This window comes from Nycticebus coucang, chromosome 15, assembly GCF_027406575.1.
Source record: "Nycticebus coucang isolate mNycCou1 chromosome 15, mNycCou1.pri, whole genome shotgun sequence".
NCBI classification, from domain to species: Eukaryota; Metazoa; Chordata; class Mammalia; order Primates; family Lorisidae; genus Nycticebus; species Nycticebus coucang.
Genome location: NC_069794.1, coordinates 9,743,691 through 9,758,198, shown reverse-complemented (window position 1 = coordinate 9,758,198; position 14,508 = coordinate 9,743,691). Strand labels below are relative to the sequence as shown.

At 39.8% G+C, this 14,508-nt stretch overlaps 2 protein-coding genes across 4 annotated transcripts in view; both read right to left on the bottom strand.

Annotated features, from left to right (window-relative positions):
* The window catches only part of CCDC168 (coiled-coil domain containing 168), a 28,638-nt gene extending 25,382 nt beyond the window's left edge, over positions 1 to 3,256 (bottom strand). Inside the window, exons 1-4 of the mRNA XM_053563305.1 lie at positions 3,023 to 3,256; positions 2,870 to 2,903; positions 2,454 to 2,496; positions 866 to 885 (exon numbers count right to left, since the gene is read on the bottom strand). Of these exons, the coding sequence (XP_053419280.1) occupies positions 866 to 885; positions 2,454 to 2,496; positions 2,870 to 2,903; positions 3,023 to 3,256 (331 nt within the window). The remainder of the gene's footprint in view (positions 1 to 865; positions 886 to 2,453; positions 2,497 to 2,869; positions 2,904 to 3,022) is intronic.
* A 3,543-nt stretch (positions 3,257 to 6,799) lies between these two features.
* Positions 6,800 to 13,300, bottom strand: TEX30 (testis expressed 30). 3 transcript variants are annotated; one of them, XM_053564106.1, is made up of 6 exons: positions 13,165 to 13,300; positions 10,180 to 10,253; positions 9,482 to 9,712; positions 8,629 to 8,680; positions 7,897 to 8,102; positions 6,800 to 7,260 (listed from the first exon to the last, which is right to left on the bottom strand). In XM_053564106.1, the coding sequence occupies exons 2-6, from the start codon at positions 10,192 to 10,194 to the stop codon at positions 7,087 to 7,089; spliced, it is 678 nt and encodes a 225-aa protein (XP_053420081.1). In that variant the 5' UTR covers positions 10,195 to 10,253; positions 13,165 to 13,300; the 3' UTR covers positions 6,800 to 7,086. The 3 variants fall into 3 exon arrangements, with proteins under 3 accessions (XP_053420081.1, XP_053420083.1, XP_053420082.1); XM_053564108.1 differs by lacking the exon at positions 7,897 to 8,102; XM_053564107.1 differs by lacking the exon at positions 10,180 to 10,253 and having other exon boundaries at positions 13,165 to 13,294.
* Positions 13,301 to 14,508: the final 1,208 nt, after the last annotated feature.

Genomic DNA, 14,508 nt, shown 5'->3' with positions numbered 1-14,508 from the left:
GGACTCTGGGAAAAACAAGTTGCTCTCCCTAACGCGAATGGGTACCATCCAATCAGTAGAAGGCCTGAATAGAACAAAAGACTGACACCCTGATATCGCACCACACCCTAGCCCCAGCAGGAGGAAGTTCTGCCAGCAGATAGCCTTTGGACTTAAACTGCAGATTTTTTACTCACCAGAACTGTATGAGCCAATTCCTTAACACAAATCATTTTCTCCCTCTCTCTCTGTATATGTATACATACAGAGAGAGGTGCCAACTATACATTTTAAGAAAGAAAAAAAAAACATTAAAATTGTAATAATACATACCTATAACAAAAGATGAATACAAGTCATGTTTGAGCACCTCTTGTGATTAACAGAAGTCAAACATGAGTTGAGTATTACAATTTTATACGGTGTTTTTCTTTCTTAAAGTGTGTATACATTTTTTTGGCAGTGTGTGTGTGCACATGCATGTATACACACACAATAGAATCTCCATAGCTGACCACTTCTACATTAATCACCTCCTTAAGTTGACCTCATTGTCACAGACCAGACATGCACCACATGTACCTAGCAGGCCAGCAGGGCTTGTTCCTTGTGTTAAACAGTTTGTCATAATCCCTGGGATGGTCAACTTACAGAGGTTCTACTATATAATATACTAACATACTTATCCCATTGATTCTGTTTCTCTGGAGGACCCTAACTACGATACACCCTGAAACTTGTGAAATGCACATCCTCTGGCCTTACTCTAGCCCTCTAGTCCTACTGAATCTAAGCTCTAGGGGTAGGGCACAGAATGTGAGTTTAATAAGCCCTCCAGTTGATTCTGATGCTGCTGTAGGAGCCGCACCTCTTCCCTACTCCTTACTCTCAACAGCAGCCCCCACTCTCTTCTTGTCAATTACTTTTCCCTACTGTCCATAGAAGGTGCCACCTAAGGATTTACTAGGCAGGTGAAGAATGATGGGACACAGGGACAGGAAAACTTTCAGGCTTCCTTGTTTTTGAAGCTGAAAATCCTTTTCTCCTCACCTCTTCATGTGACTTCCTCTCGCTCGTCAGAATGCTGCCTTTGAACTTTGGGTCACCATGCACATCTAGCGCCTGAGGTACCTTGAATGCCAACTCTCAGTCTGTCTAACAGGCTTATTCCAACCTCACTACTGAGGTGCTCTAGCGTGAACAGACATTCCCATTCTCAACCAGCCCTGACAAGTGTTCCACCTGCCTGTATCTCCAGATACTGTTACATCTTCCCAAGACACCCACCTTAGAACTACAGTTGCTAGTACCTGATACAACAATATAGCAGCCAGATGAAATGAATAAAGTCCTTTTATACCTGACAAATAAAAGAAGTTAGAGTAATATCAAGTAATCCTGAGATTCATCCTTCATACGGCCACTAGTGATGTAGCTGAAATATAAAACTGTACCACTCCAATTCTTAGCCACCTTAAGTGGTTACTACCTACAGAAGTGAATCCAAGCTTCCTCACATGGTACAGAAAGCCCTCCATGATCTGAATCCTGCCTACCTCTTCACATTCATCTCCCACTACTCCTGGATTCAACTTTAACATTCCAGCAACTCTGAAGTAGTTGTAATTTCTCACCTACACCCTGCTGCTTCTTTGCCTCTACTCATGTCCTGGAATGTCTTTCTTATGCTCCTAACCCTATGTCTCTTTGGGGCTAATTTTAATTCATCCTTTACAATTCAGCTCCAGCACAACATTCTTCTTGAAGCCATTCCTAACACCCCTAGGTTGGCTTGCGTATCTCCTCAATGTTCTCAAATTTCTACCTATCGTGTCACTATGCTACAAAGCAATCATCCTGTGTGTATAAGTCTCCTTCACAAGAATATAAGTTTCTTTAAAACAGAGACTATAGTATTGTTTGTACCCCAGAGTCAAACACTGTCCACTGTTTAGTGAATATCTGATAATTGTTGAACAGATTTCAATTAAAACAAAATACTGATAAAAATAAGAGTAGAGATATGTCAATATTTAATCCCTTACACTACTGATAAATTCTGATTTTATAGATTTCTTTCATGTTACTCTTGCAGCATCCAGTTCACTGTTTGCTTGGTCCATACTAGGTGCTAAATAAATATCTTTTCAACTTAATTAAAGAACTGGTCATACTACTTTTGTGTGTGTATTGGAGAAAGTGAGGGAGTAGGAAAACAAATCACTTACCCTTTCCAAGCTTTATTTTCCTCACCTATAAAAACAATACTACCTACCTTGAAGGATAATTTTATTAATATATGGAAATCCCTTAACATGGCTTGGAAGACAGCAATCATTTAAAATAGATGTTAGATTGAATCATTGTCTGTGATCCTTTGCATATATAGAAAAACTCCTCTGAAATTCAGAAGTAAATATAATTTTGAATAGAACACAACCGACCTATTTTATTTAACTTCAAAATGTACTTACCTTTCTTCTGAAGATGAATGAATAACTGACCAATTCTCTGGAGCTAAATGGGAATTATAAAATCATAGTATCAAAAAGAGAAGTTTGGTAAAACATAACTATAGTCCAGGAAGAAGGTGGGAAGGGGAAAAAAGGGAAGGGGAGGGGGGAGGTCAGGAGGAGGGAGTGTTTTTTGGGGGTTGGATCCCACCTAATGTGCACAAAGCAATGATATATATATATAGAAATATATCATTGCTTTGTGCACATTAAATAACACAACAAATAAATAAGCAAGGAGATGGTTATGTTAATCAGTTAGATGTAAGCATTCCACGTTGTATATCAAATCAGCACATTGTACCCCATAAATGAATTAATGTACACAGTTATGATTTAATAAATAATTAAAAAATATAAAATTGTATAATATTTACCAAATTTCATGCTTTCCAAGCAACTGTCTTCATTCTATTTTAAGGAAAAATATAAAATGTTAGAGGAGTAATATAAATATCAAAGTTCAAAAATTTTACAAATTATTGTCATATTTTGAAAAATAGGGGAAAGAGAAAACTGTTCATTCTTACCTCTTGGGTATCTGAACTACTACTATCTTCTGGAATTGTAGGCTTCTTCCAAAATGATGAAAATATTTTTATGAGTATTATCTCAAAAATAATTCCTATGAAAATTATAAAGAAGATTGCCATCCAATCATTTTGAATAATCCAAGACTCTAGAAGTTCCCATAATGTCAAAAATGTATTATCTTCCAATCCAACCCTCACCCCCTTCTTAAAGAAATAATATGGCTTTGACATTTTAACATAATATTTGAGAAAGATTATATCTCATTTAGAAGTCCTTGATTTCAGATGCCCCAAAACATAAAAAGTTGGTATGCCCATCTCATAACCATGTGCAATGCTCTGCCAGAAAAAAATTTCCAGTGCCACCCAGTGTCTTATCAGGTGTAGTAGTGATAGCTTGAATCCTAAGTAAAGTAAGGTACGTGTCATAGTGGGTATTTAACTGAGCTCATATCAACTTCCTTTAGTAATAATGAAAGTTCATTGGTGAGACATGTACAGTGCTATAAAAGTAGTAGCTTTTTATTAAAATTCCAGAAACTATCCATTAACTTCATAAAAAGCAATATAATTTTATAAATAATCCCTTAGAATAGTTGGATTATCACTGCTCTACACTTCAAAAAATATAGAATAAATTTGAATTGGTAGAAAGCATTTGACATAACCATTTCTATTACCATTAAGAATAGTGTATGTTAAAAAAAAAAAAAAGAATAGTGTATGTTACACTTCTGTCTGGTCAGGAAAAGTAGGGTTCTTTCTTAGAATGTAGGGTTGACAAATTTAGCAAATAAAAATATTAGATGGCAAATTTAATTTCAGATAAATGCCAGATAATTAAAAAAATAACTTAAGACCATGGGAGCCGAATAATTTTAATTTTTAGTTAAGTGTGTCCCATTGCTACTATTTATAATTCATCTCTATGGGCCTGATCTTTTTCTTAAAAGAGAACACTTCATTTGATGTTTCTTTCAGCTAGAAGTGTCTGTTGGCAATATTCTCTTTCAGTTATCTAGTGATATACAGAAAACCAAAACCAAAGTTAATCTTTGGAATGGCCTCCCAGTGAATTTTGTCCTCACCTTGCTGCTGATGATCTAAGGAGCTATTTGTGATGTTCTTTCTGATGTCCGGAAATAAGGGTGGGGCAGAGGCAAACCTTCGTTCAGTACTGCTCACCTTCCTTCAGTCTAGTGAGTAGGCCTGGAAGCTAACTGAGCAAATACAATTTTTGTCACAAGTACACAGGATGGTCTCAGCTAATAAGAAAAACATAAACAATACCTTAAATTTACTAAAATCACTGACACCCTGGTGGTGACAACCACATGTTTCCAGACATTGCCCAAAGTCCCTATTACTCCCTTTGGGGATAAAATCCCATACCCTCACAACCCCCCACTCCACCCCCGCTAGCTCGGGAAGCACTGCTCTGGGTATTTATGCCATTAATTAGGACCTGCCAGAAGGGACACCAGGATGACACTTTGACCATCATCTCAAACTTGAAAGGGCTGAATATTTTTCTTTAAGAATCTATACAAGTGAGTAGATGGGACCTTTTCCTAAATGTTTGTTTCAGCCTTAGACATTCTCTAGGAATTCCATGTTCCTCAATTATAGCTAGGTTTATAGTTTTCAAATGGCAAGTCATCACATTATTAATATAGTTTCTTATAGATAACGCAGGAGAAAATCAGCTTTAAATGATCATCTATCTTATTCCTGTATTTAAAGTAAAATCTTTGGTCATTCATATTATGCCTATAGTTTAATTTTACAAACTCAAATATTCTAACTTCATACTTTCATATTGTTATATAAAAAGCTGTCCTTTTTTAGGCTGGGCACAGTGGCTCATGCCTGTAATCCTAGCACTATGGGGGGCTGAAGGAGGTGGTTTGCTTGAGCTCACGAGTTCGAGACAAGCCTCAGCAAGAGTGAGACTATGTCTCTAAAGACTAAATTGTGGTATATGCACACCATGGAATATTATGCAGCCTTAAAGGAAGATGGAGACTTTACGTCATTCATGTTTACATGGATGGAGCTGGAACATATTCTTCTTAGCAAAGTATCTCAAGAATGGAAGAAAAAGTATCCAATGTACTCAGCCCTACTATGAAACTAATTTATAGCTTTCATATGAACCCTATAACCCAATTGTAGCACAAGAATATGGGGAAAGGGGAAAGGGAAGGGTGGGGATGGGGGAAGATGGGTGGAGGGAGGATAATTGGTGGGACTACACCTATGGTGCATCTTAGAAGGGTACAGGTGAAACTTACTAAATGCAGAATATAAATGTCTGAACACAATAACTAAGAAAATGCCATGAAGGCTATGTTAATCAGTTCCATAAAAATATTTCAAATTGTATATAAAACCAGCACATGTACCCCATGATTGCATTCATGTACACAGCTATGATTTAATAAAAAGGGAAAAAAAGACTAGCTGGCCATTGTGCTGGGTGCCACTAGTCTCAGGTACTTGGGAGGCTGAGGTAAGAGGATCTCGAGTCCAAGAGTCTGAGGTTGTTTTGAGCTTATGATGCCACCACACTCTATTGAGGATGACAAAGTGAGACTTTGTCTCAAAAAAAAAAAAATTGTCCTTTTTATTTTCCTTTTTCCCTTCCATTTTACCTCTGGTTTACATTAATATCCCCCAAATGATTTATGATTAAGAAACCAGTGATGGTATTTTTGACAGCTGTGGATGTTTTTTGTTTGCAATCTTTTGATATCAGTATTGTTTTAAAATTTCAACCCTTGACTATTAACTCATGTTCAATTATACACTATTTTTAAAAACTCTTGTTACAATGATGGTCTATTTTTTTTTTTTTTGTATTTGTCATTGTTGTTTAGCAGGCTAGGTTCGAATCTGCCGAGGCTCAGTGTATGTGGCCCGTGCCCTAACCACTGAGCTACAGGCACCTAGTCCAGAAACTTTTTCTTTGATGTAACTTATTCAACCTCCAGTTCAGCGGATACCTGAACTTCCCAAGGCAAAATTAAGTGCTCCTAACTCTGCCTGGATACAGTACAAATGTTAGTCCCACTATTTAACCATTATTTAATTCTCATTTAGACAGTTGTCTTACCTACTAATTTCAGTTTTTTCAAGGTAGGGTTGCTTTGCCCAGGCTAGAGTGCAATGGTGTTGACACAGATCACTGCAACCTCCAACTACAAAGCGGAAGCAATCCTACCACCTCAGCCTCCTTTAGCTAGGACTTTAGGGATGTGCCACCATGCCCAGCTATTTTTTGGTAGATACAGGGATCTCACTATGTTGCTCAAGCTGATCTCAAACTCCTGAGCTGGAGCAATCTTCCCACCTCAGCCTCCCGAAGTTCGAGGATTACAGGTGTAGGACACTGTACTTGCCTCACAAGTTGTGTTATAAACTCTTAGGTGTTTACTCATCTTTTTGAACCTGATGAGGTTTGTCTGTAACAGGTCTTCAGTGAACCAGTCCCCATCCCTTTGAGGGATGCAGCCTTAAAGAAAGATGGAGACTTTACCTCTTCACTTCTTGAATGACAGTTGTTACTTCACTCTAAAAATAGTATTTAGGGTCTTCATATTGAAATGTGTCTCTGCTCCTCTTTAATCAAATTAAAAGATTCAGATGATGGTATGTATACCCTCTATAAATCACTAACTAGATATGCTACAGTAAGGTTTTTTTTTTCCTTTTAACAACACTGCAAAATTAAGAATAGTTTCTCAGTTGCGTATCAGTAAGACAAAAGTACCATTGTAACAAAATTCAAATGTTTAATTTTCAAAACTTAACTAAAGAAAATAAATTATATTTAAACCACCTTCAATATTTTTACATCATCTTTATACAACTATAACAGTGCTTTCAAAAGACATTTTGTGAAGGACATTAATTTCACAATTAAAGGTGTTTAAAAAACAGGAACATTAAAGAACATTAAATTAGTCTGAAATATATCTCAAAATGCTGGGAGATATACTGTTCTTTATCAAATTAACTGTATTTGTATTCAAAATAACATGGCTTTTAACGAATGACAATTATTTCTTGTCCATTTCAGTGATTTCCTGGATCCAAGACAAAATCTGTGTATTTATTTCTTTGAAAACATCATTTGTTGACCGTCCTTTCACTGCCATGGAATGATTTGCCTTCTCAATCCAGTGGATTTTACTGGGAGCTTGCATTTTCTGTGCCACTTTCTCCAACAAGTTCTAAAGGAAAAAAGAAGAAGATAACTAATGTTCTATTGATAGTTAGAGATTCTCTCTCCCTCACTTACACTGGCATCCACTCACCAAGTATTCATTAAATACTTTCTCGGCAATGAAATGTGGAAGGGAACATTCACAGAAGTGGCAGCCCACTTCTCTCAGGTATAACAATACTACAGAACAGATCAAGCACTCATTATAGATAAAAGGTTTTCCAGAAAAATCTCCTTTCCAAGGAAATTATGTAAGAAATACAAAGTTGTTTCATAATATTAGGCTAATATTTAATAATGTATTGCCATTGCTAACCCTTTCTCAAGAGTCAATTTTATAATAATCTGCCTAAATGTTGAAATGATAAAACAAATGTAATACCCAAATGAGAAGATTCAGATATTAATCCTTCATTTCTCAAGTAAAGGGTTACATTTTCCAATTCCTCTTTCCATGAGATGAATTTTGTCAGTATACTTATTTTTTAGGTTCTCCAAAGCAACAGGTTAACAAAGGCACAAAACTAAAATTAGTCATAACATCTTTTGCAAAAGAGACTGAATGTTGCAGGTAATTATCTTGTTCCCAAGACACTTGTTTTTCATACACCCTCATTCACACAAACATTCTGTTGTAATTCACCTTTTCACACATTTCATCTGCTGAGCCTGACACAAACAGTACAGGATCTTTTATACGAAAGAGATCTTCATCTCTGAGTTTATGCTGTTGCTTTGGATGGTGCAGTGGATAAGAAATACAAATGAGACCTCGAACAAAATCATCAGCATCATCTGGCTCAATATGACACATAACAGAAGCAGCTGCTCTTGAGCCCATTGAACGACCTAAAACCAATTAAAATTAAGTTCAGTTTGAAATATAAACCTTTGTATAAAGCAGACGTTTTAGTATATGTGCTCTCAAAGTGAGCACTACATAAAGTAGTAGTGATGGTGTGTGAGTAAGTTCATTTACTGTTCACCTGTAAACTCCAAAAGGTGGCAATTAACAAGCTGCAGTGCCCATAATGGACACCCACAGTTTTGAGAAAAGCTAAAAACTGATTGATCTTAAGTCAAATTAAAAAAAAAAAAAAAAGCCATTATTTTTCTAAGGAATACTTAAAAAGGTGAGGATAATCCTGGTGAAGACATGATTTGGAAGTGGGTGATACAGGGAAATAAATAAAACTCCTCAGATTACAAAATATATGTACTTCAAATTTGCTTTAAATATATGTAAAGTAGTTTTATATCAAGGAAGTACCTTGCCAAAATAAAAATATAATCCTTATATTACCTTTCTGTTACCAATTTTAATTCTCAAATATCCCTATATTAAAATGGGTAGTTTATAAGCATTGCAACTTACCTCCAAGGAAAACACCTGCAAGTTTATATTCTCCTGAGGTCTTTAGGTGATTCTAGGAAATAAAAAAAAAAAAAAAAAATCAACCAAAAAATTAATTCTTCTGCTATAAAATATTCAACCGGAAAGCCAAGACATATTTTCATCATTACTGAAATGTGAAAATTTATGCAAAGATAACCATAAAATTTTAAGGGATTCTTCTTGAAAGAGGTAAGCCAGTTCTTTTCTGGTCATGCTTTCACCACTGAATCACATACTGGGTAATAACCGGCAAATATGTGAGGGAAAAAGTCAATTGACTTTTATAAAAATACTTAAGCACTAAACTATTAAAGAAAAATATATTTTTTAAAAAGGTCAACAAAGGCTTCCAACTAATACCAGATCTGTTAATAATGCTAACATCTAACTTAAAGTTCCAAAAAATTTATTAACAAGCTTGAAATAATTTAAAGGAAATTTCAGATCCGAGTTTTATCTAGGAATTTTAAGCACTATTTCTAAATAATATATACAGAAAACTGTACCACATATACACAGTACATTCTGGAAATATTCCAGAAATACTCTAGAATGCCCAAACTATATTCTAAAATTACATAATTCTAGTGAGAAAAATAAGTAGTTTCCTTGGCAATGTCATGGAGGAACATTTATGATGTAAGCATTCATCTCCATGGAAACTGATGGCAAGAGAGAAATATGACCACTAAACAGCTTTCATGTACTACTGAATTTCTAAGAATATTTTCAAAGATTTTTTAATTAAACCAAATAGCTGTTAACAAAATGTCTTAAATTAAGAATTTTAAGCAGAATTCTGTTATAAGTAAATACAAAGAAATTTTCTTACCAAAACTGATTTATATGCCTTAATTCTATGTACAATATTAAGGCCTTTACAGGTAAATCTCAGGCAAAAAAACCCATGAGATGCAAGATGGGATGCCAGTGACATCAAATGAGGAAGATTCATATCTCCTGATGCTCCGTGTGTAAGAATTATTCCATATGTTAAGCTCTTGTTAGGTACCAAACAAACAGCATCTAGTAATTTATTTCCAAAAGGTATTTTTAACTTAACCTGGAATTCAAGAGAATAAAGGGATCAAAAATTACTTCCTTGCCTATTCAGACAACTGAATAACTATATGTTTGCTCTGTGAGGTTCATGATTCAAGTCATTGCCTCCAAATAAAAAGTAATGATATTAATGATAGTTAATATTTAATATTTTAAGAAGAGCTTACTGAATGTCAGGTACTATTATAAGTGCTTTATACATATTAATGCATTTAACCTTCCTAACAATTCTGAGGGAAGTACTATTGTCATCATTTTATAGATAAGGCATAGAAAATTAAGTGAATCACCCAAGGTTATATTGCCACTAGGTAGGATTCAAACTCAAGTAGTCTGTCCTTTTAACCACTAAAGCTTTACTGGCTCTGACAGTGACAGTTGAAAATAAGATTACTCTGAAGCCATATGATTACAAAAAAAAAAAAAAAAGAACCCTGATTATGTAGAACACATGAAAATACGTATTACCTCTGTGTGACTCATTTTCACTGCTGAATAACAAACTTAAAGTGCATTACATCTGAGAAGCAAAGGACAGCTCCCTGAAAAGAAGATTCTGTTGTAAAAGGTGAATTGGCAGACATGGATAGAACATAAGAACTATGAATAAACAAATCCAGTAGCTGAAATAAAACACATTTAGAACTACTTCCGTAAAACTGGTGTCTTTACATGTACATTATTTGATTAAACACTATTTTCTAGGTTTCTTGGAGTACTCAAAATTGGTTATAGGGTCAGGTGTGGGGCCAGTAGATATAAGATAAAGCAAATGTGGTATCTTAATAGAAGGCTTAAGATAACTCATATTAAAGCAGGATGCTTTATCTTGGTAAAAAATAGTAATTTGCATATGTACAAACCACATTTTTTATAAGAATCCTCATTCTCAACCAACTATCCTCCACTTAATTTCTCAGCTTCTATTAAACCATTTTCTTCATCATTATAGTTAACAAAGTCTTCCTCCTCCTGTGTAATGGAGTTTTCATCCATGTGACTTTGTAGTGCCTACAAAGAGGATACATCTTCACCCTACTGAATTTTGGCTTGGCTGTATGACTTGTTTTAACTAATGGAATACAGGTAGGTATTCCCATGTGTGACTTCTGAGCTGAGGCATGGCAAATTTCCAGAAGCTCTCTTGAACTTTCACCCTCAGCTCTAGGAAAAACAAGTTTCAGGTAGTTTTGCATTTTCACCCTGGGTCCCAAAATGGAGATACATGGAGTAGACCTGAACCCAAACTGAAGTGTGGAGTCTGGTCTAGTTCAGTCAGCCAAGATCTAAACAACAGGTGACCCAAAGATCCATAAGCACAAAGTATCGTAAGCTACTGAAATTTCGAGTTTGTTAGGTAGCCTTCTTTCCTACTCTAAGAGATCTTATATTGTTCAGGATATTATCAACAATTAGGATCTCCATCACTAATCCGTATTTCCAGGTCAACATTTGTATATTTATTCATTCAATAGGTAATAATAACATGGTTCAAAATTCAAGATACCAAGAATGTACAGTAAATAAGTCTTCGTTTGCACTTTTCCTTGCCATCATCAGATTCCCCCTCTAGAGGTAATCAATGTTACCTGCTTCTTTCATATTCTTCCAGATATACTGTACTTACATTATTTTCACATGTGTGTAGGTACAGCTGTAAGATAAATTCCAAGGGGAGGAATCATGGAGTCAAAGGGTCTATTCATAGTTTATCTCTTAAAGAATACATTATTTTATTTTTTGAGATAGAGTGTCACTTTATCACCCTTGGTAGAGTACGTGGCATCATAGCTCACAGCAACTCTTGGGCTCAAGCCATTCTCTTGCCATAGACCTTCCTAAAGTGAAGAGGACATTTCATTTCCGAATAGATAATATATGCACACGGCAAAAAAATTTTAAAAGAAAAGGTAAATAATGAGGTTTCCTCACGCTCTTCCCCACCCCCCTTCCCAGAAAGAAACCACTGTGGCAAACCTTACTGTGTATCTTTCCATATCTATGTGTGTATTTGTCGAATTCTCTTATTTGAGGCTGGAGGGTAGCCTGGGGAAAATAGTTCTGGGAGTTGAATTGGAGAATGAAGGTTAAGGATTTCAGTCTTCAGTGTCCCTGGTTTCATAAACGTAGCCCTATAATTTACTATGCTTTGGGTCCCCCAGTTCAAAGATCCTGTTTTATTTTCTCAAGAGAATAAGCCTCTATCTAGTCTTATAACAGGGGAAAGGCAGTTACCCAACAGTGTGAAATAGGGAAGGGGATCTAGTATCTAACTGCTTCTCCACCAGATTTCCCTTACGTCACCTTTATCTAAGATCCACACACCCAGCCCAGCATCACCTCCACCTTCACTCTCAGCTCCACAGGTGTCCAGGGCTGCTGCTTTCTGAGCACTGTTTAGACTGTGTGGTTAACACAGAACTGTTCCACAGCATTCTCCGCTTCAAACATGTTTTCTAGAGCTCGGTATTAGTTTCTTTTCCCATTCTCTGCATCATTGTAGGTTTACGTCTTTTAAAGAAAATCCCTTTACTATAATTTTAGTGAGATTACCAGGGGGAGTCAAACCAGATACACACACTCTAGCGCTCTCTAACTAGAATGCTCTGCTACTCTATCCACACGGGTTTGGGTGTTTTTTTAGGAAAACTCTACTCCCCTCCAGACTTAACAGTTTGCTCTTCCTAAGTGGTGCACACGTCCCATAAAACGATCGATCCCCAGACCACCTGCTCTTGAAGGCTGGGTCTTATCCCTGCCCTGGATTCGGACGGGGCCGGGTTCCAAGCCCCCAACGGCAAACGGAGAAGCTAACTGCCTTCAGGGCGGCTGTGGCCGTTAGCAGGGTCCGTGTGTATTCCAATCCGTCCACACCGCCTGAGAATTCAGAAACTGACTTTCGTGCCACCACTTATGTTCCGAATGTACTTAGTGATCATATCTCGCGCTAAAGAACCAAAACGCCGTAACGTTAAGCGTTCTAGTCTCCCGCGGGTCGGGTCAACAGCAGCCACCGAACAATACCAGGGTGAGAACCCGAAACGCGGTCTCGCAGAGCCGCGCGGCTCAATAGCACCCGGGACCCGCGTTTATTTACCCAACGACCGCGCGCGAGCCGGGGCCGCGCCGCGGCCACGCCGGGGGTCCCCGCATCCCCGAGGCTGCCGCGCTCCGGGCACCGGGACTGGCAGGCGCGGCCGATGTCAACCCCCTCGGCCCCGCGGGTCCGCACCGACCGCACCCTCCGCCCTCCCACCCGGCAGCGCCGACGAGCCGCCGCCAGCTGCTCCCGCGGGCCCCGAACTTACGCCGAACGCCTCCGGCCCGGCCGACAGCCGCTGGGGAGAGACGCCGCGAGCCCCAAGAGCCCCAGACGGGCCCGTCGGGCGCGCTCCCATTCCCCTAGAAAGCCAACCCTCACTTGGCGGCGTCCACCGCCGCGGCCGCACTTACCGGGAAGGGCGATATTGGTCGCCGACACCTAGCCACCCTCACTCCCTTCAGGGAGCAAACTAGCACACTCGAAGCAACCGCCTCGCCGCCCCCGCTAGCGCGAGCCGCTACCGCGCACGCGCACGCCGGCCGGGCCGCGGGGCACGCTGGGAGCGGGAGTTTTCCCGCGCGTCGGCGCTCGCGGGGCGGTTGAGCGCGAGCGGCGGGTCCCGGCAGGAGCGCGCTGGCTGGGTTGCCGCTGCTGCCGGCGCGCGGAGCACTGCGGCTCCAACTGTAGCCAGCTGCAGGGTTTTTACCCTTGGGGACCCTCCCTATGCCAGCCACCATTCTAACGGTTACTCGGGTCAAAAGTCACGGGATCAACGCTGACAAGTCTCACGCTCGCCACCTGATCCGTTACTCCGGTTGGATCTATTTTGAAATAATCGCAGGATCCTGACCGTGTCAGCGACACAGCAGCCAATTGAGAGGGTCCCGTGGAGATGAAACCCCCGGCCCAGAACCTTCCACCGCGGCCCCTCCCGCCCGTCAAAGAAGCCGAAGGCCACGCGCCGGCGGCACCTGACCGGTCCCTCCTTCCCTGTCCCCAGCCCCTCCCCACCCTTCCCTCAGGCAGCCCTGCCTCGTGCTGTGGTCATACCCCCACCCCCCGGGCAGGCCCTCCTGCAGGGCTTTTGTCCTGGCTGCCCTCTCTCCTCCAGAGACCCCAGTGGGCCGCAGCACCCCGGTCACCTGCCAGTCACCTGTCACTTTCTTGGCGGGCCTTTCCTATCACCTCCCCGCACCGAGCGCGCTGTAGGTGCGGCTGCGACTGCCGCGGGCCTGAGCGCTCCCCGGCGAACACAGGTTGATTTGGGGTGTGTTTCTGATTGTGGATTTTAACTGTGAGTCTCCTGTGTGTGAATAACGCCTGGCAAACATCCCTTGAAAGAACGAACCTTCCCCAGGGAAGTTGGTATCTGCTGGCTTCTGTCACAGGACGTAGAAGGATACATTTCAGAAAACCACCTGTCTGCTGTGCTCAGCCGGGCGCCGGCCAAGGACACCGGAGCTGGCGGGTTCGAACCCGGCCCGGGCCACCAAACAACAATGACAATTGCAACCAAAAAATAGCCGGGCGTTGTGGCTGGCGCCTGTAGTCCCAGCTACTCCAGAGGCTGAGGCAAGAGGATCATTTGAGCCCAAGAGTTTGAGGTTGCTGTGAGCTGTGACGCCACAGCACACTACCCAGGGCAACATAGTGAGACTCTGTCTCAAAAAAATAAAAATAAAAAAGTTATTTCAAGGATTGTGAACAAACCATACAAGGAAAGCCTAAAGAAGGAGATAGAAATTGCCTGTACT